General features: G+C 35.8%; 3 protein-coding genes across 3 annotated transcripts; 2 read left to right on the forward strand and 1 right to left on the reverse strand.

Moving 5' to 3' along the window:
* Positions 1 to 4178: 4178 nt before the first annotated feature.
* Positions 4179 to 4757, forward strand: LOC141704562 (uncharacterized). Its single transcript, XM_074507789.1, has one exon. It carries the CDS (start codon positions 4179 to 4181, stop codon positions 4755 to 4757), a length of 579 nt encoding a protein of 192 aa, XP_074363890.1.
* Positions 4758 to 14952: 10195 nt separating this feature from the next.
* On the reverse strand, positions 14953 to 16221 carry LOC141704563 (uncharacterized). The gene has a single exon (XM_074507790.1). It carries the CDS (start codon positions 16219 to 16221, stop codon positions 14953 to 14955), a length of 1269 nt encoding a protein of 422 aa, XP_074363891.1.
* Positions 16222 to 16739: 518 nt separating this feature from the next.
* On the forward strand, positions 16740 to 17612 carry LOC141704564 (F-box protein At5g07610-like). Its single transcript, XM_074507791.1, has one exon. The coding sequence runs from the start codon at positions 16740 to 16742 to the stop codon at positions 17610 to 17612; it is 873 nt and encodes a 290-aa protein (XP_074363892.1).
* Positions 17613 to 22520: the final 4908 nt, after the last annotated feature.

The following is a 22520-nucleotide window of genomic DNA, read 5'->3' on the forward strand; positions in this document are numbered from 1 at the left end:
GACAATGTATATATGATCCATATTTTACTTGCAATTTTTGTGCGTTTAATTTTTTGATTATCGGGTGAGTTATTCTCTAACAATTTGCATGTCAAACTTTAACAATCAAATAGAGAAAAATTAAATATAATATAACGTAAATGTAGTAGAGCTAACTAAATCTCAACACATGAACAAGACTGATAGTAATATTAAACTTAAGCACATGAATCCAGAAAAATAGAATAGTTAATAAATTCAAATAATAAAGAAATAAAATTCAATCTTGAAGTCTGAAAAAGAGTCACCAAAGAATTTCATGCATAAGTCAAGTCCTAGCGATGAAAAAATAATTTTATGATTTCATAAGTGTCAATAAAGATTCAACTATCAATGTGAAGCATTTTAGTGATTATCTTTTTAATGCATCAATGTTATTGTAGACTTGTAAACTGGAATTCTTGAGAATGTATAATGATCCAGATCAGTAATGTGGTCGTTTATGAAACAGACCAACACAATAAGAGTCAACATACCAAATAGGGAATGGTCGTTTATAAATTGATATATTTCTCAAACTGTTTCATTTGCCTCCGATCGTTTTCATTTCATATATAAAATCTGCGAAAAAAATCAAAATATTTGTGAGTAGTATATTCAACTCCTCCTTTCATGATACTTTGAGATTGATAATTAGTATCAGATCTTGCTGATTGACATAAAGATTCAGTGTTTAAAAGCAAAAAAAATGAATTTTTGAAAAAATTTCTAAAAAGTTTAAATTTTTTAAAACAATTCATTTTACCTCCTTATATCATGACCCTGACTACCCGAAAGATAAGAAGAATCAGGATTAGGCATTTGGCAAGACTATTCGGAATTAATGAAACAAAAAAATGACCTTGTTCAAAAAAGCCTCAAATCAGCTATACAAGAAAATTTTATAGAATGGTCCTTACATCCTGAGGATGGAAATTTTCTTGAAGCAATTTCAGTTGCTGGTGTAAGAGTTCCTAAAGTAAAGTTCCTTAAGGATCTACGGGGGATCCAACTGAATTAACCAAAGCTAATATATAATTGATTCATTTGGATACAAGTTATTTGACTCATTAATTTTGAGGTTTTGAGTTAATTAACAAGGAAATGACTTATCACCAGTACGAAACATATTGAGCAGTAATAAAAGGAACATATGAACCATGAGAGAACATCCTGGGTATTCCGATTTCTCAATCCATGGTGAGAAAGTATAACTAAGTCGTCGGGAAATATAATAGGTCATTAAACAATTTCAAGTCTTTCATATCTTGAAGTGCTAGCAAGAAGTTGTCGTAACATTTTTACTGCTCTCGTAAATTTTAAACTTTCTTTTCTTTTCCGGTGATTGATTTTTCCAGCCTTTATGTTGTAGTGAGAGAAATACAATTAGGCTATTTTTCAGTGTGTCAAGATATTGCTTTATTTTTAATTATTTTTATAACTTCTCGTATTTCAGTTAAGTGCGGTTGTGTTACAGTATCACTTCTAGTGTTTTGGGATTTTGGACTTCTCATGCATATCATAACAAGAAACAACAAGAAATAGTGCCTTTATCGACCGCCTTTTCGGTCGTTATAAGGTCAAAACTGGTCGATATTCACAAATAACGACTGGAATAAGCTCGGTCAGATTATCACAGGTAGTTATTTACTTTTTTACTAGAAATTTACGTTACTGACCCATCATACTGTACGTGTTGATGATACATGTCGGGGCCCGGCTGATACATGTCGGAGCCCGGCTCGTGGCATGTGGTTATAGGTCCCACATGTACGTGGCCTTACACCTCAGTTAAGCACGTAAACTCCGGCCGATTATTACCACCGAAATCTGGTTATTTTATCATGCCATTATGATCGATACGATATAATTAACCATCCAATTAGTCGTTACTGGTCCAGAAACTTTTTCGGGTTAAGTCTAATAACGACCAATCAATACCAATTTTTTCTAAAGGAGGCGGTCGTTTTTCATATGAATGCTATTAGTGTATGATTGTTTTACTCATAAATTATCACTTTTAGTCATTATTTGTTTTAGTGGGTCGTTATTGACAACATTTGTTTGTTCTTTTAGGCTTTTTTGGAGTTGGAACTCACCTAAGGCAAATACGCACATTGCAATCCAAATTAATAATTTACATCAATTTGCACTATTTATTTTTGTTTACTTCTCTTTGATTATAAATAATTTTTTAGCGGGAACACCAACAAAAATGTCTTTTTTTTCTCAATGTGAATTATTTACAACTAAAGTCTTGTTTTTGAGACATGAATTAGTTGTTTATTATATCTTTTTTACATCAATTTGTTATATATTATTTGTCAGAGCATGAGTATCCTCTGATAAATTTTAAATTTAACATTATATTTCCCCAAAACTCTACCAGATTAATTATGTTCTTGTATACATTATATTCATTTCTGTAAACATAATTTGGTAATAAGAGTTGTATTTATCTAACCTAACTAATATTTATTTTATGAATATTTTTGGGGTCCAAAATGAAATAAATTAATCCAATGAGCCCAAGTGTATTGTTTCAGACAAAATCTATAATAAATTTGAGTGAAAGAAAAGAAAAGAGAATCTGGGTATAAACCATAGAAGTTAAAGAACCATATTCTAGTATATGTGCTAAAGCACCATATTCTAGCCAATTGATTACGTCAAAATTTATGGTATTTAGTTCAGAAACTGGTCAATGGACATATACAAATGTAACTATGGAAGGATTTAAGCTGAGATATGGAAAGGAAGAGTATTTCCATGGTGCTATTTATTGGATTGTGATAAACCATGAATCTGTGTTGCTATCTTGCTACCGTTTTGATATTGCAGCTGAGAATTTGACGAAAATTTATGTGCCTGCAAAGGCTTATCGTTCACACTTCCAGAATTTTGGAGAATCCAATGGACACTTGTACCTTGCTTGTGTCCGAGATGATACAGTAGAAATTTTAAATATGTACGAGTTGGACCAGGTTACTCTAAAGTGGGTTATTAAGCACTGGGTACATATTAATTGTCTGATACGTTCATTCCCACATGATGTTAGGAATGGGAGGAATCAGATATATCACTCAGCTAGTTCAATATTAAGTATTCTAAGAGGAGAAGAGGAAGAAGGGTCAGTTCTTGTTATAAAGATTGATAGAAAAGTGGTTGCTTATAACTTGAAGAGTAAGAAAGTAGATGTACTGCTAGATGCGCTCAGATTCAAGCCACAACGTAGGAAAAATGATATAGTTTCTCCGTTTCCTTTCGTTCCCGCATATCCATTTGTTGCAACCCTATATCCATTATAAGCACAAGCTCCCCATTAGAAAATTGTTTAATTAGTTCTAAAAGTTAATTTCTTCATAATTTTATTATTTATATGTTTAATTTACTATACATCTTACAGTACTTTCGAGTTCTGCATTCTATTGTGGCTTATATACTTTTAAGTGGGAGAGCATATGGGAATTGACATGTATCATGAAGTGTATCATGTTTTCACAAACAGTGACCAAGCCATCTAGATATCTAGTTTTCTTAACTATTTTTTTTATTGTTAGTTACTACCGATGATAGATAATTATAAGTGATTCAGTTATTGTGATGCGATGATAGTTTACTTCGTTTAGTAATTGTACCTTGCTAGGTTTATTTAATAGCAGCAATTTTTGCCTTTGATGACAAGCTAAAAATTTGTATTTCTAATAACACATTTTATATTTCTACTTCTATACATGTACTATCTGAAACATATCATAGTATCTCTCTTTCTCATCTTTGTTGGTTCTTTTAATCTAAACTTATATTTATTTTGTTTTGCTATATTTTGTTTTCATGTGTTTAGACTCAGTCTACAGGTGTGAAGTAGTTGCTTGCTTTTAGGATAGTTGCTTGCTTTTAGGAGATTAGAAGAATAATGTTCAGTAGTGGAGACTTGTTAGGAGTTTAGTTATTTTCCCTAGTTTGTAGCTTTCTTTCTTTGTGTACTCAATTTAAATATCGCTTCTGCAGTTCTAATAAAAACTACGCTATTTGATAGCACATCTTTTGTTTTCTCTCAGTTTTCATAACAAACACAACAAGTATAACCAACAATCTAGTATCAAAGCACTTAGTTCAAACAGTTGATGCCCAAGTACATGCCAAAAGCAGTTTCGACAATGGAACCAGGGAAAAACAAAGACAGTGCGGTTAGTTTGAATTACCCCATGTTGATGAGAGGTAATTATACAACATGGGCTCTGAAAATGAAGGTATATAAGCAGACCCATGGCGTCTGGGATGTAGTGGTACCTAAAGATTCGAAGGCACCAATCGATGACAAGATGGACAAAATCGCTATGGCAACCATTTATCAAAGTATTCCAGAAGACATTTTCCTTTCACTGCCTGAGAAAGAAACTGCAAAAGAAGTTTGGGAGGCAATTAAAGTAATGTGTCAGGGTGCGGAACATGTGAAGAATGCAAAGATACAAACGCTCAAGGCTGAATTCGAGTCACTAAGCATGAAGGACTCAGACTCTCTCGATGATTTCTGTTTGAAGATCACAGGCATGGTGACAAACATTCGTGCACTTGGAGAGGCAGTAGCTGAAGCTTATGTCGTGATGAAAATATTAAGAGCAATACCCCCGAAGTTCTTGCAGATTGTGTCCACCATTGAACAGTTTGGAAATCTGGATACAATGACAATAGAGGAGGCTGTCAGTTCCATGAAAGCACATGAGGAAAGGCTTTGAGGACAGGGCGACAGTAGTAGGAGTCAGTTGCTTCTCACTGAAGAGGAATGGTTGAAGAAGGAGAAGGAGGAGAGCAAGTTGTTTCTCACTAGAGATGAGTGGATCGGGCGATCAAATAGAGTTGGAACGGAACAATGGTTTTGAGGACGAGAATATAATCGAGGCACACGTGATAGGAGCCGCGTAAGGTGTTTCAATTGCAACATTCTCGGACATTTTGCTGCAGATTGTAGGAAACCTGGATGTGATAAAGAAAGTAAGGAGGAGGCTAACATTGTTGAAATTCCAGATGAACCAGCATTGCTTTTAATAGAATGCGAAGGCAAAGGAGAGAATATGATATTATTGAACAAATAGAAGGTGACACTTAAACTAGTTCAAGATGGAGAAGGAAAAAGAATAGAATCAAACCTATGGTATTTGGATAACGGGGCCAGCAACCACATGACTGGGGAACGAAAAAAATTCAGGGATTTGGATGAACGAATAATAGGGCAAGTGAAGTTTGGAGACGGATCATTGGTCCACATAAAAGGGGGAGGCTCTATAGGAATCAAGTGCAAAACGGGAGAAGAACGAGTCTTGAAAGAGGTATATTATATTCCCTCACTCTGCAACAATATAATTAGCATTGGCCATTTGTCGAAAGAAGGCAATAAAATCATAATTAGTGGTGACTATATGTGGGTACGTGATAATTGCAGAAATCTTCTTATAAAAGTCAAGAGGTCTATGAATAGGTAGTATAAAATTATTCCTGAAACCTGTGAACCATGGTGTCTGCTGTCTAAGACGCATGAAGATTCTTTGTTGTAGCATTCTCGATTGGGTCATGTCAACTTTAGGGAGATGATGCTAATGGATTCAAATAAAATGGCGCATGATTTGCCAAAGTTATCTCACCCGAAAGATGTATGCACGGATTGCATTATGACAAAGCAGATCAGGAAAAGCTTTCCATCTAAATCTATTTTTGCTGCAAAGAAATCTCTAGAATTGGTTCATAAAGATTTATGTGGTCCTTTGTCACCACCCACGACAGCAGGTAACAAATACATATTCCTTTTGGTTGATGATTATAGCAGGGTCATGTGGGCTTATCTCTTGAAAAGCAAGGATGAAGCAATTCAAGCATTTAAGAACTTCAGAGCTCAAATCGAGGATGGGCCAGAAAAATGAATTAGAACTTTCAGGATGGATCGTGGTGGCGAGTTTTGCTCGAAAAAATTCACAGACTTCTGCAACGAAGTTAGCATTAAGAGGCATTTCACAGCGCCTTACTCGCCACAACAAAATGGTGTTGTGGAATGGAGAAATAGAACCATGATCGAGATGGCTCGAAGTATGTTGAAACAAATGCACCTGCCAAGTACTTTTTGGGGTGAAGCTGTCCGACATACGATTTACATATTAAATCATCTACCCACACGTGTTGTTTCTGGAATGACTCCATTCGAAGCTTGGTTTGAGAAAAAACCAACTATTAGTCATATACGTGTCTTTGGCTGCCTAGCATACATGAGATTGCCAAGTTGTTCCATAAAAAAACTTGAAGATTGAAGCAAGCCAGTCATTCATCTTGGGAAGAAGCCTCGAACAAAGGCTTATAGGCTATATGATCCCATCAACAAATCAGTTCATATCAGTAGAGATGTTTTTTTCGAAGAAAGAAAGTACTGGAACTGGGATGAAAATGAGGAAGTTGCAAAAGAACAAATGAAGATATTTACTATTTTTGGAGCACGTAGTTATGATGAAGGAGGGAATGCATCAGAACAGGACTCTAATGTCTCTTATGATACAGAGATTGATAGTGACACAAACTCTAATTCGATGAATACTGAGCCTATGCATACATCGAGTTCTTCCGTTTCAGTTACAGATTCTGAAACGAGTAGTGAGCCTAGAAACTACAGAAGTCTCAGTGACATCTATGCTAATACTGAGGTGGTTGAACTCGAAGATGATGAGTTACTGCTTATGGGTGTTGATGAACCCATGAATTATGGACAAACTGTAAAGGATCGTAACTGGAGGGATGCAATGCAAAGGGAAATTGATGTAGTTGAGAATAACGAAACCTGGAAGCTTACAGAACTTCCACCTGGGCAGATCAGTTTGAAATGGATTTATAAATTAAAGAGAGATGCAAACGGGAAAATTCAGAAGTATCAGGAAAGAATTGTTGCCAAAGGGTACGTCCAAAAATAAGGTGTGGACTTCGAAGAAATCTTCGCACCTGTCACACGTTTTAAAACTATAAGGTTACTCCTTGCTCTCGTTGCCAAATATAGCTGGGAAGTTAACCATCTTGCTGTCAAAACGGCTTTTCTAAACGGCGATATTTAGGAAGAAGTTTATGTGTCTCAGCCTGATGGGTTTTTTCAGAAAGGAAAGGAAAACTTGGTGTACATGCTTATAAAAGCTTTATATGACTTAAGGCAGGCACCCCGAGCCTGGTACGAGAAGTTAAATAAATGCCTTGAAGAACTGGGGTTTGAAAGATGTCCTCATAAGCATGCTATCTACACCAACAAAGCTGAAGGAGAAATTCTTATTATTGGAGTTTACGTCGATGATTTACTCTTAACAGGTACAAGTGTTACTGTTATGAACTAGTTTAAGGACCAAATGAATAGAAGATTTGAGATAAGTGATCTTGGAAAGCTCTCATACTACTTGGGAATGGAGGTAAAGCAGAGTGTTGGGTGCATTGAGATTAGACAAACGGCGTATGCTAGAAAAAGACTGGAGAAAGCCGGACTAGGCGATTGCAATCCAGTCAAATATCCTATGAACCCCAAGGAAAGCATTGGCAGAGACAAGGGTGGTCAGCCTATAGACACAACTCAATTCAAGAGCTTAGTTGGGGGGTTAAGATACCTGGTTCATACAAGACCATATATCACGTTCTCTGTGGGAATAATAAGCAGGTTCATGGAGAAGCCTACATCACAACTTCTTAATGCTGCTAAAAGGATTTTGCGTTACATCAGGGGTACTATAAATTTTGGTCTAGTTTACACGAAGAACAGTGGGAATAATGTGGTGACTGGATATTCAGATAGTGACTTAGCAAGCCAAATTGAAGATCAGAAAAGTACAGGGGAATGGTTTTTTACTTGAATGCAAGTCTGATAACTGGGTTTCTCAAAAACAAAGATGTGTTGCATTATCTTCTTACGAGGCCGAGTTTATGGCTGCCACTGCTGTAGCTTGCCAAGCTATTTGGTTACGAAAACTTCTTACTCAGATTACTGGAGAGAGCACGGGTCCAGTGGTATTATATATTGACAACAAATCTGTAATTGACTTGGCGAAAAGTCCGGTGTTTCACGGACGTAGTAAGCATATAGACATTCGTTATCATTTTATCCGTGAATGTGTTGAGAAAGGTGAAATCATTGTCAAACACGTTAGTACAGACAAGCAACGAGCTGATATCTTAACTAAAGCATTTCCAGTGATCAAGTTCGAAAAAATGCGCTGACTTCTTGGTGTCAAAGAGCTGGCTGAACAAGTTTAGATTACGGGAGAATTTTGTTGATTCTTTTAATCTAAACTTGTATTTATTTTGTTTTTCTATATTTTGTTTTCATGCGTTTAGACTCAGTCTACAGGTGTGAAGTAGTTGCTTGCTTTTAGGATAGTTGCTTGCTTTTAGGAGATTAGAAGAACAATGTTCAGTAGTGGAGACTTGTTAGGAGTTCAGTTTTTTCCCTAGTTTGTAGCTTGCTTTCTCTGTATACTTTAAATATCTCATCTGCAGTTCTAATAAAAACTACGCTATTTGATAGCACATCTTTTGTTTTTTCTCAATTTTTATAACAAACAAAAAGTATAACCAACAATCTTTACTGACTATAAAATGGTTTCTGTTTTTGAGAGGGAATAAGAGCAATGGGAGATCCCAATGAAATAAGGGAATAAGTTGCCATCACTTGCACTTGAAAGTAATACGAATGATATGTGGTTAGTTAAGATAAATGGCCCAAGGGGTCTCGTACCATTATCCAGTTTCGTTGTTTGGTAAACGTTGAGCTATTTGATAATTTACAAAGTAGTAGAACTTCATCTTGCAGAAAATTTGAAAATAGACCTTTGTGCACCATTACTGGGTTTTAGAATTTTTATGTTCCTGTATTTTTTGGGTTGTGTGCCTTTATAGGTTTTATCGAGTTGTGTGCCTGTATAGGTTTTATCCCCGAATGAGATTTTAAACTTTTATATCTTCTGCCATATTCTTGGTATGAATTTTTATTACATATTTTTTGACATCATTACTCTTAATTGCATAGTTTTTTGGGAGCCGTGCTTATGTACATATTTGAGATTTTTACATAAGCTCAATTTAATTATATTAATATATATTAAATTTAGGTAAAAGATATTTGTTGCCGTGAATAAATCATTAGCAAAGAGAAAACAATTCTTTCCAAACTATAAATAAATACTACTAGAAAAAATTTCTTTAAAAAAAATAAAAAAATATATATTTAAAATAGTGCACAAAAAATATCTATTGCATATGATTTTTGTTAGTTGCATTTATATATCCACATAATATAATTTAGTAACTAGTGACATTGCCATTTGTAATTGTTTACTTAATTTAAGTATGTATAGTTTCTTTGTTGTTCCCTTTATTATAAACTAATTACCTAATTTTGAATGACACCATATGCCATCCTCATGTTTGGGAATCTAGGAAATATATATATATTTTTACTCAATCATCTATAAGTTTTTTTTAGTAAATGAAACTAATTTTGAATGGCATGTATTGATGTTTTTTTCTTGAGAAACAATGTTGGTCGCAAGTAGCCTAAAAATCTAAAATATCATATCACTTCTCACAAAACATTTAAGTGGGATTACCAATCCAACGAAAACTTATCAATAGTAGCATAATGTTATCTGGCCGGCTTTACTGTCAAATGATCTAGGAATAAAAGGAAAAGATAAGGTGACAGAACTAGCCAACATACGAATATCCCTATTAAAACAAATATTTACCAATAAATGGCGTATGTTATTAAGGAATATGAGGAAAACCAGATGGCTAAAATTGCTTCCCGTGGCTAGGTGACAGGCGTTTAGGAAGCTCAAATATGATAAAATCATCCATCACAACTAAAATTTCACCTTAAGAGCTGCGGGGGATCCCAATACAATGAATGTATATTGAGGAGGGGTGTAGCAGGCCGAAGCAAGGATTCTATCTCATACTGATAATTTTTGACCAAAAGTAATAGCATAAACATGACAATGAAAAAAATCCTCATCTTTCAAATGCAACAAGTTGTGTTCATAAGAGTTCTTAAAAACCAATAGCTTGAAATTTTGATAGAAATGAAATTATTATATGGTATAACCATAAGGAATGCGATCGCACTAGCCTTGTCGGAATAAGGGCCCAAAAATATGATTTTATTATTTATATTTGTATACAAGTATAAGCATATGTAAGATTCTTATGTTCTTTGTATGCTTATAAATTTTGACATCTCTCCACTTTCATTATTCACTATAAGAAACAGCCACTTTACCAACCGCCAAATCAGTCATTATGAGGTCAAAACACCAGTACAACCTGAAAGCTAAACAACAGTACACACCGGTTGTAGAATAGATAAAAGGAGTGAAAAACAACAGAACTGAGTATAAACTCGTTTTGTATTTCTTGCTGATAAAAAATTGCAGATAACTACTTTACATTATTTAAACTAAAAGACAGTAAAACTACCACTACAGATAAGGCTAACAAATAGCAACTATCTCCTGATAAAACTCCACCTCTCCACTTATTCAAACGACTCCTACAAACTCTCCTCTCAGACAATGACTTATTCATGTGGACCTTATATGGCATAAAAGCTAGTTTAGATTAAAAATAAAACCAACAAATTCCCCCTAATCTAAACTCACTTCTGCAGATTCTGAAGTCCCAACAATGCACGCATTTTCTCAAACTTCACAGTTGACATAGCCTTTGTCAAGGTGTCCGCATGCTGTTCTTCTGTCCGTGTATGCTTGATAATAACTTCTCCACGTTCTACTCATTCACGAATGAAGTGATAGCGAATGTCAATGTGCTTGCTTCTTCCGTGAAACACCGGGTTTTTGGCCAAATCAATTGCAGAACGATTATCAATGAAGATCACCACAAGACCATGCTTCATATCTGTGATTTGGGTGAGCAGATTCCGTAGCCAAACCCCTTGACATGCTGCAGCTGTAGCTGCCATAAACTCAGCCTCATATGAGGAAAGAGCTACGCAGCGCTGCTTCTGTGAAACCCACGTTATCAAGCTCTCGTTAAGGTAGAATGCCATGCCTCTTGTGCTTCTTCGGCCTTCAACACTCCCAGCCATATCACTGTCAGAATATCCAGATAATATGTAATTTCCAGCTCCCTTTCTGTAAACCAGGCCGTATTCTAGTGTTCCTTTCACGTAACGCAAGATGCGTTTAACAGCATTTAAATGTAGCATTGTCGGTCGTTCCATGAACCTACTAAACATCCCAACTGAGAAGGCAATGTCTGGCCTAGTATGTACTAGGTATCTGAGACCTCCTACCAACTCTTGAACATCGTGGAGTCGACAACTTTACCATTAACATCTTTATCAAGCTGCAGTTTGGGTTCCATTTGATAGTTTGATGGATTACATTTGCTCAACCCTGCCTTCTCGAGTAATTTTTTAGCATATGTTGTTTGTTTCAGTTCCGTGTACCCCTGCTTCTGCACTACCTCGATCCCCAAATAATGAGTCAGCTTTCCAAGATCAGTCATTTCGAACTCTTCCCCCATCTGCTTCTTAAACTTAAGTATGGCTGACAAGCTTATCCCCGTAGCCAATATATCGTCTACATAAACACCGATGATGAAAACTTTATCTCCTTCCCGTTTAGTGTACACCGCGTGCTCATAAGGGCATTTACGAAATCCCAATCGCTCAAGATACTTGCTTAACTTAGCATACCACGCTTGTGGTGCTTGACGCAAACCGTGTAAAGCCTTGATTAATCGATACACCATATGCTCTCTGTTTTCTTTAACGAACCCCTCCGGTTGTGATACATACACCACTTCCTTCAACTCACCATTTAGAAAAGCCGATTTTACGTCTAAGTGATGAACCTCCCACTTATTTTTGGTTGCCAAGGCCAATAATAATCTCACCGTTTCTAAACGTGTAACAGGAGCAAATACTTCCTCAAAATCTATACCTTGTCTCTGAACATAATCCTTCGCAACGAGCCTAGCCTTATGCTTGACTATCTTACCAGTTGCGTCACTTTTCAGCTTATACACCCATTTCAGTCCAATAGGTTTGTGTCCGGGTGGTAACTCTACTAGCTTCCCAGTGTTATTTTTTTCAATAGCATCAATCTCATTCTTCATAGCAACCTTCCAGGCTTTCTCAGACATACCTTAACTGTAGCTAGTTGGCTCGTCAACTCCCAACAACATCAGTTCATTCTCCAATTCGATCTGCTGAGTTTCGTCATAAATTTCAGTTAGAGATTTGAACCTCTTTGGTTCATTGTCACCGTTGTTACCTGAGCTTGCAGCACTGCTTAAAATTGCAGGCGTATCTCCTTCGGTTGTTGCTTCTAACATTTGTTCACTCGGGCTTTCACTAATGTTCCTCGAGCTTTCACTGCTGTACCTGGGCGTAACTGGCTCTACCTCAGGCTCTTGAATTTCTGTGTGAGTGAAATCATGCCCGACAACTGTGAGAGGAACTGACTTTGGCAAATCAGCGATTCCTGTTGAAATATAATCAGTTAACGGTTGTGAGTCCCACTCCCAGGCCTTTTGCTCCTCAAAGACAACATCTCTACTCACCAAGATTTTTTCAAAAACTGGATCATATAGTCTGCAAGCCTTAGTCCCCGGTTCTCTTCCAAGATAGATCGTTTTCTTACTTCGATCATCAAGTTTTGATGTGTGTACACCATGCATCTTCATATATGCCACATAGCCAAAGACTCGTAAATGGCTAACGTCCGGTTTTCTACCCAACCATGCTTCATATGGTGTCACCTCTGTTAATGCACGCATGGGCAATCGATTTAGAATGTACACCGAATGGCGCACTGCTTCCCCCCAAAATTATGACGGGAGATTTCTTTCTTTCAATAAACTTCTTGTCATGGCCACTACAGTACGATTTCTTCGCTCGACCACCCTATTTTGCTGTGGGGTGTAAGGAGCAGTGAATTGTCTTGAGATACCCATGTTATCACAGTACTCTGTGAACTCCTTTGAACAAAATTCTCCACCCCTATCAGTTTGCAACATTTTTACTTTCTTTTCCGAGTCACGTTCAACCAGCAACTTAAACTTCTTGAATGCCCCAAGTGCTTCATCCTTCCTGGTGAGTAAGTAAACCTAGGGCTGTTCACGAACCGAGCCGAGTCGAGTTTTGATCGAACAGAGCCGAGCTTTAATTTTTTTTCTGACGAACCGAGCGGAGCCGAGCTTTCTTATCGAACAAAAATCGTGTTCGAGCTCGAGCTCGTTAACTAACGAGCCGAACACGAGCTTGTTCGCGAACATAAACGAGCCGAGCCGAGCCAGAAAAAATTCTGGTCAACCGATGTTTGACTGTCAAAATAACTTATCAAATAAATTTTTTTTTTTGAAAATTTGGTTATATCACTAAAATATATATATCTTGACATCCATACGATTGGATCGAGGAAAAATATTTTTAAAAAAATCGAAACACCAATTAATGACTAAATACTAGTTAGTGGTAATAGTCAAACTACTACTTGACTGTTAAAATAACAAACCAAATAAAATTATTTTGGTCTGAAAATTTGGTTATATCATTAAAATATATTTATTTTGACATCCATACGGTTGGATCAATTAAAAATAATTTTAAACAAGTCGAGATACTAATACAGGACTAAACACTAGTTACTAGTACTAGTCAAACTAATGTTTGACTGTTAAAATAGCAAACCAAATAAAATTATTTTGATCTGTAACTTTGGTTATATCAATAAAATGTATGTATTATGACATCCATACGGTTGGATCAATATAAAATATTTTTAAAATAATCAAAACAACAAATCAGGACTAACCACTAGTTAACGGTAATAGTCAAACTAATACTTGACTGTTAATATAACAAACCAAATAAAATTATTTTGATCTGAAAATTTGGTTATATCATTAAAATATATTTATTTTGATATCCATACGGTTGGATCAATTAGAAATAATTTTAAATAAATCGAGACACCAATACAAGACTAAACATTAGTTACCAAGACTAGTCAAACTAATGTTTGACTATTAAAATAGCAAACCAAATAAAATTATTTTGATCTAAAACTTTGGTTATATCAGTAAAATAAATATTTTATGAAATCCATACGGTTGGATCGATATAAAGTATTTTTAAAATAATCGAAACAACAAATCCGGATTAAACACTAGTTAGCGTTAATAGTCAAACTAATGCTTGACCATAAAATAGAAAATCAAATAAAATTGTTTTTGATGTGAAACATTGGTTATATCATTAAAATATATATTTTATGATATCCATACGGTTGGATCGATGAAAAATATTTTAAAAAAAATCTTAACTAAAATATAATTATGAAGCTACATTTTAAAATTAGAAACTAAAATATAAAATTTCCAAATCACGTCAAAATATATCAGATATGGTATGCAAAATGATCGTTGGAAGATAAAAAAAAATACAGTGAAGTCGGATTTAAAAAAAAATCATACCTATATAAAAATATTTAGGATATATTAGAATTTTTTTGAATTTTAACGAACGAGTTCGAGCCGAGCCGAGCTCGAGCCGAGCTCGAGCCTAACAACCCAAAACTCGGCTCGAGCTCGATTTGCTTAACGAACATATTTTTCTGTTCGAGCTCGAGCTCGAGTTCGTTAACGAGCCGAGCCGAACGAGCTCTTAACGAGCCGAGCTCGAGCTTGTTCACGAACTTCCTTTGGTTGGATCAATGAGGGTAGACCATGCACCATCCCCTTCTCAAACATCAATATCATGGCTTGGTAATTTACATGACCAAGGCGTGAGTGCCAAAGCCGTGTTGTGTTCTCTATACTTAGCATAAGACACGATGCCTCACAAGACTCCAAAATAATTTTATAAAGTCTATTACATGATCTTTTTACTTTCATAAGAAGTCATCCTTTATCATCATAGACCCACAAAAAAACACCATTCATTATGACTTTATTTCCACATTCAGACAGTTGCCCAAGGCTTATAATATTACTACAGAGACTGGGGATATAGTATACCTCGTGGAAGATTCGTTCATCACCATTTTTACATTTGAACATCACCGAGCCTTTGCCTTTTATTTCTACCAGGGAGCCATCTCCGAACTTCACTTGCCCTGTCACCCTTTCATCCAGTTCGTTAAACTTGGAGCGTAACCCTGTCATGTGGTTACTTGCTCCATTGTCTAGGTACCACAAATTACTTTCGACTTTCTTGACCTGATCCTTCTGCAACTTTGGAACCAGCCCTTTCTCATTAAGTAACAACGTGTCATTTTTAACCTTCTCAAATTCTGTTAGGAGCAACGCTGGTTCGTCATCTTGTATTTGGGCAAGGTTCGCCTCTTGCTTCTTTTCCTTTTCCTTTCGTGGTTTACGACACTCCGCCGCATAATGCCCATACAACTGACAGTTAAAGCACCTCACCTTACTCTTATCATGCTGTCCTTGATAGCTAGATGTACCTCGACTTTTATTTGACCTCTTAAGCCATTCTTCCCTAGACAATAGAAGACGACCTTCAGTGGCTTCTCGTTTCTCCCACTCCTCTTCAGTTAACATCAATTGACCCACAGGTTTCTCAGTTTGTCCACCAAGTCTTTCTTCATGTGCCTTTAATGAGCCTACTGCCTCTTCCACAGACATTTCTTCAATCTGTCCAAATTGTCCAATGGCTGAGGTTATCTGCACAAATCTTGAAGGAACAGCTCTCAGTAATTTCTTCACTATGTAACTCTCCTCCACGGTTTCTCCTAGTGCCCTGATGTTTGTGACCAGTGCACTCAATTTCATACTAAACTCATCGATTGTCTCCGCATCTTTCATGCTCATCATTTCAAACTCTGCCCTCAGTGTTTGAACCTTGGCCCTCTTGACTCGATCTGCCCCAAGAGACATTGTCTTTATGGCCTCCCAAGCACCTTTAACTGTCTTCTTCTCAGCTACGGACAAGAGCACGTCCTCAGGGATGGCTTGGTAGATGGCTGCTAATGCCACCTTGTCTGCTCTTTCTTTAACCGCGGCCTTTGGGTCCACAGGCTCGATCGCCTCCCAAATCCCATGAGCCTCCATAAAGGCTTTCATCTTTATCGACCACGCCGTGTAATTGCTTTTGCTCAGCATTGGATAACTTAACGTTACTGATCCATCCTTGCCTTTGTTTTCCTCCATTATCGTAGTCCTTGGCATGTACTTTGGCATTCACCGAACACCCGCTCTGATACCAAATGAAAGCTAAACAACAGTACACACCAGTTGTAGAATAGATATAAAAGGAATGAAAAACACCAAAACTGAGTATAAACTCGTTTTGTATTTCTTGCTGATAAAAAATTGCAGATAACTACTTTACATTATTTAAACTAAAAGACAGTAAAACTACCACTACAGATAAGGCTAACAAATAGCAACTATCTCCTGATAAAACTCCACCTCTCCACTTATTCAAACGACTCCTACAAACTCTCCTCTCAGACAATGACTTATTCATGTGGACCTTATGTGGCATAACAGCTAGTTTAGATTAAAAATAAAACCAACACAACCCTGCTGACTTAATGGAAGATACAGTTTATTCCATATCTCGCTCTAATTCTGAAGGTAAGATCCCTCTTTGTTTAGATCCTGCTGTACTAACTGAAAGTATTCCAATTAACTAGTGGAGGGATTTGCTCTCTAGAGAAACTGTCATGAGGATGATACAGTCTTGTAATGGGTTGAATCTATTTAGATTCAACTCCTTAGAAAGGGATAGGAAAGCGTATTATGTTCGAAATTTAGTTACCAATGAAATCAAATCAGTACCTTCACCCAAATTAGATTCTAGATTTTATGAATGGATTGTTACTTTTGTTTTGGCTTTTGAGCCTCTGGTATCACCCCATTACAAAGTTATCTGTGCTACAGCGTCGATAGCGAGAGTAGTTACATCTAAATTCATGATATTTAGTTCAGAAACTGGTAGATGGAAAGATACTAATGTTACTATGGATGGACATGAGCTGCAATACGGAAAGGGACTGTATTGCCAGGGTGCTATTTATTGGATTGTGAGAAACACGCAATCTTGTTATCGTTTCGATATTGAAGCTAAGAATTTGACCAAAATCTCTTTTCCTCCAACGGCTTCTGGTTCAGGCTTCAGGCATTTTGTTGAATCTAATGGGCACTTGTACATTGTTTGTGTCGTAGATTGGGCACACAAAAATTTAAATGTGTATGAGTTGGATGAGGTTACTATGAAGTGGGTTATAAAGCACCGGGTACATATTAATCATCTCATTTCTTCATTACCACGTGATTTTGGGAATGGGAGAAATCTGCAGAAACGTCACTCCATCCAATCAATATTAAGCGTTCTGAGAGGAGAAGGGGAAGAAGACACAGCTCTTCTTGTAAATGTCTCTGGCAAAGTTGTTCTGTATAATCTCCAAAGTAAGAAAGTTGAGGTGCTCCTTTCTGAGCTCAGACGGAACAGTATTAACGGTGGGGCAATTCTTTATCTTGGTGAACCTCCATTTATTCCTGCATATCCTTTCGTTGCAACCTTACATCCAATGTAAGCACAAGCCCCTCATTAATAACAAATTTTCTAATTATTTTCTATTTAATTTACTATAGCTTATGTTGGGAAAGCATATGGGAACGGACATGTTTAAGCCAAATGTTTCTCTGTGCGAGTAAGGAATTTGTTGTTCATTTCTCAGCCACAGTCAACCTCAAAATGCTATATAGAGTGAGGGGGGGCTTATACATCTTGAAGGAGACTCCTAGTAGTTCTTCTCTGCTGTGCGAATATGGAATTATTTGTTGTTCTTCATTTAAATTTTCTTCCCTCTTACAACTTTGGTTGTGTCAGCTGCAATCAAGCATAATATAGTAGATTGTGCCCTAGAGATATATACTAAATGATGACTACCATAACTATAAGTGACTAACTTATTGTGATCCTATAAATGAAAACCTGTTTTGTTAAATTTGTTCCATCCTCAGTGGAATATGCAGTTAGGTAGGTGTATTTAATATTAATACTAACTATTTTGCTTTTAATGGTAAGCTAGGAATGCTTATTTCTAAAAATAAAAAAAATCCTGCCTTGTTAAATGTGTAGTAAAATATGTTGCATAAATTTATCTGCTTTCTGAAACAAATCAGAGTTTCTTATTTTCAAATTCATGTATATTTTTTTTCTGAAAAATGAAAATAATATTATTGACTACAAAATGTTTTTCTGCGTTTCACAGGGAATATTGTATGATCTACATTTTAATTTACATAATAGAACTACTTGCTGAAAATTTGAGAAGACACCGTGTCTAGCCCGTTTTAGATTTTCTACATTTTATGTATTATTTCCGTGTGTGTACCTAGACACATTATATAATTTTTTAATGTAATTTATATCTTAATATACTTAGTACCGAGTGAGATTATTATTTATTAATGTTCATTACAACAAATCGGGGCATCTATGATAGTCCTTTTTATTGAAACGGTCAAATTGAACCAATTACGATGAAAATTTTCCGTTGCTTTTGCTTTTGCTCAAGTAGTAAGTTCAAATTTTCATCACAAATTGCATTTCGTCATAAGTAAAAGCACTGAGATCCACTTTAGCAATTTAATAACAAATAAACTTACGAGTGAAACAATCATCGTATGTTGTTAAGTTCAGACACAAAAACGTCGTATTTTAGTATATGGGATCCTGTTGGTTGTCAAATTTAATATAAAATAAAATTAAAAATATAGAAAATTACTACATTATGACGGAATATGTTATGAACAACAATCGTAAATAACCCACAATTATGAATAACCCAAAAATATTAAAATCAGCGATATGCTTTTTTCCAGGTGTCTAGCCATTTTTGGCTCCTGAATCAATTCATTAATCTGTCTAATCACACATAATCTACATACAACTGTAGCGCAAACCAACACAAATTTCATGTCATAAATACTTACGATGATTTCATGTTTTTTGTAGTAAGATGGCGTGCCCAAATTGTAACTCTTGTTGTAAACATCTCTGGCAAAGTTGTTCTTTATAATCTCCAAGTAAGAAAGTTGAGGCGCATATTGGTGAACCTCCATTTATTCCTGCATATCCTTTTGTTGCAACCTTACATCCAATGTAAGCATAAGCCCCTCATTAATAACAAATTTTCTAATTATTTTCTATTTATTTTATATTGCTTATGTTGGGAAAGCATATGGGAACTGACATGTTTATGTTATGTATCTGCTATTACCTTTACCTGTGTTGATGTTTATGCCAAATGTTTCTCTGTGCGGGTAAGGAATTTGTTGTCCATTTCACAGCCACACTTAACCTCAAAATGTTCTGTTTTTCATAAATATGTAGTACTAGAGTGAGAGGGGATCATACATCTTGAAGGAGACTACTAGTAGTTCTTCTCTGCTGTGCCAATATGGAATTAGGTGTTGTTCTTATTCATTCAAATTTTCTTCCCTCTTACAACTTTAGTTGTGTCAGCTGCAATCTAGCATAATATAGTAGATTGTGCCCCGGAGATATATACTAAATGAAACAAATCATAGTTTCTTGTTTTCTAATTCATGTATATTTTTTTCTGAAAAATGAAAGTTATATTGACTATAAAATGTTTTTATGCATTTCACATGGAATAATTTGGGCGATTAAGTTGACATCAGCGCTCTCGACTTTGTTTCGACTAAGTTTTTAAAGAATGTAAGCAATGGATGTAATAGGGATATTGTATGATCTGCATTTTAATTTACATAATAGAGCAACTTGCTGAAAATTTGAGAAGACACCGTGTCTAGACGGTTTTAAATTTTTTACATTTTATGTATTATTTCCGTGTGGGTACCTAGACACAAATTAGTTTTTTAATTTAATTTTTATCTTGATCTACTTAGTACTCCCGTGAGATTATCATATATTAATGTTCATTACAAAAAATCAGGGCATAAATGATGGTCTTTTTTTTATTAAAATTGTCGAATTGAACCAATTACGATGAAAAATTTCCGTCACTTTTGCTTTTGTTCGAATAGTAAGTTCAAATTTTTATCACAAATTTGCATTTCGTCGCAAGTAAATGCACCACGATCCACTTTTCTTTCTTTTTTTTTTCTTATGTACGTGCATGCATTATTGCTTCTTATACTCACACTTTGGGAAATACTTCGTGGCTGCCAAATTTGATGTTAACCCAAGAGAGTTTGAATTCTGACACTCACCCCCAAACCCGACTTCGAATTCTGAGCTTCTCATTCATTTTCTGAAACACACATGGCTTCAACGACTTCGTAAATATATTAATTTAATTTTTTTTCATCTAGCAGTGCGCCAACTCCTCAAATTTCTCATTCACCTATTCTCGAATAAAATGATATTTTATATTGATATGCTTGCTTCAAGTAAAATGATATTTTATGTTGAGGTTGTTACTTCGACGGTGTGACACTGAATTTTTTATGAGTGATAAATATAATATAACATAAATTGAATTAGAGATAACTAAATCTTATCAATCTTAGCATGATATTATCTGGTGGGCTTCACTGTTAAATGATCTACACTAAAAAAAGGATAAAATCGACCGACTAAATTGGACGGTTTTAAGAAAAAACGGTCGGTTTTAAATCTAATTTCTTCGACTAGATGTACAAACAAGTGTTCCATCGAATCAAACCAACTTTGAGAAAAAATCATTTTCAACAAACACAAAGCTTTGATAACCGATATTTCCATTATTTTCAGATCAGTTTTGTAACCACGGATGAGCATAAATCTTGAAAAAAGTTAGAAATTGTCGTGATTGCATCCACAATAAGCGCCGATAAAAGTTCACGAATTGCAAGAGGCAATAATTTTTGAAGAAAAATATGCGATCTAAATCCATAAAATGTACACTCCTCAACATTGCAACACCGTGATATATTTGATGAATAACTATACTGAAGTTTTAGCGAACTAATCCATTCAAATAAAAGTTTACGTTGTTTTCTAGTAATGGAATAAGTTGCTTTAGGTGGCTTTCCATTTTCATCGATCCACAAATAAGGTAACACCCCAAAATACTTGGAATCTGCTCATGCTTTTTTATGATCTTTTGATATTTTCTTATTACCCCATTCGTGGGATACATCATGAATTAATTAATGTCATGATTTTTAATATCTCCCTACTCTTTTATATGGTGTCAAGTTGTGACATGTTCCCTACAGCTACGGTTAGGGGGTAATTATTTATCTATTTTAATAATGTTATTTTTGCCTATGGACCGAAAGAATGTCGTTCCACTATATCATACATTTTGAGTGTAAAATATATGTAGCATTATCAAGACTATGGAAGGGATCCCACAAATATATTGTTGGAATATTAATTTAATCTAAATATGATTAATTCTGTTTTAATAATAAATCAGCTGTGTATACGTGGTTGTATGCAGTTAGAATAGGTCTTAGTAGTTGAGTCTATCTGGGAGAGTAATGGAGATAAATCAGGTATTTAGTTCCTGGTTTATAGTTGTTAGTTTCTCTTGTTTTAAACGTTCAGCATGTAATCATTTTAGTTAGCTCTTCAATTATTATCCATTCAGAAATATTAGTCAAGCACGTTTGCTTATTGTGAGTCTATATTACTATATCTACACTTATATCTGGTATCAGAGCTTGATACATACAATCTGTATGTACACTCATGGAAACTAACAAGGGAAAGGAGGGCTCATTTGGTTTAAGTTTTTCGATGCTCAACAAAACGAACTACACAGCATGGTCACTAAAAATGAAGGTTTTCATGCAAGCCCATGGCGTGTGGGATGCTATAGAACCTAAAGAAGATACAACAGTTGTCGAGGATAAGGTAGATAAACGTGCAATGGCCATAATCTACCAGGGAATTGCTGAGGACCTGTTGTTGTCAATTGCAGACAAGAAAACCTCAAAAGAGGCGTGGGATGCCATCAAGACAGTACATCTGGGTGCAGATAAGGTAAAAAAGGCGAAGGTTCAGACTCTTAAATCAGAGTTTGAAGCCCTCACTATGAAGGACACTGAGCAACTTAACGATTTCTGCATGAGGCTGAACGGCTTAGTAGCCAATATACGTACGTTGGGAGAGGAGATTGAAGAAGAATACGTGGTCAAGAAAATTCTGCGAGCTGTACCCACCAGATTCTTACAGATAGCTTCAGCTATTGAGCAGTTCGGGAACCTGGAGCAAATGTCTGTTGAGGAGACAGTGGGCTCTCTTAAGGCCCATGAAGAAAGAGTACGTGGGAAAAATGAGAGCAGTGATCAACAACTACTTCTCACCGAAGAAGAATGGGTGAAAAGGGAGAATAAGGAAGGCCAACTATTACTCACTCGGGATGAGTGGGTGAAGCGAGCGAACAGAGGTAGCTCACGGGGAAGAGATGTAACAAAGGGAAGAGACTTCTCTAGAGGTGGTCGTGACAGAAACAACATAC

This window comes from Apium graveolens, unplaced genomic scaffold (assembly GCF_009905375.1).
Source record: "Apium graveolens cultivar Ventura unplaced genomic scaffold, ASM990537v1 ctg7982, whole genome shotgun sequence".
NCBI classification, from domain to species: domain Eukaryota; kingdom Viridiplantae; phylum Streptophyta; class Magnoliopsida; order Apiales; family Apiaceae; genus Apium; species Apium graveolens.

Bases quoted from the DNA above. Each gene is read 5' to 3' on its own strand.
- LOC141704562 (XM_074507789.1), top strand. From the start codon at position 4,179: ATGGAACCAGGGAAAAACAAAGACAGTGCGGTTAGTTTGAATTACCCC.
- LOC141704563 (XM_074507790.1), bottom strand. From the start codon at position 16,221: ATGGAGGAAAACAAAGGCAAGGATGGATCAGTAACGTTAAGTTATCCA.
- LOC141704564 (XM_074507791.1), top strand. From the start codon at position 16,740: ATGAGGATGATACAGTCTTGTAATGGGTTGAATCTATTTAGATTCAAC.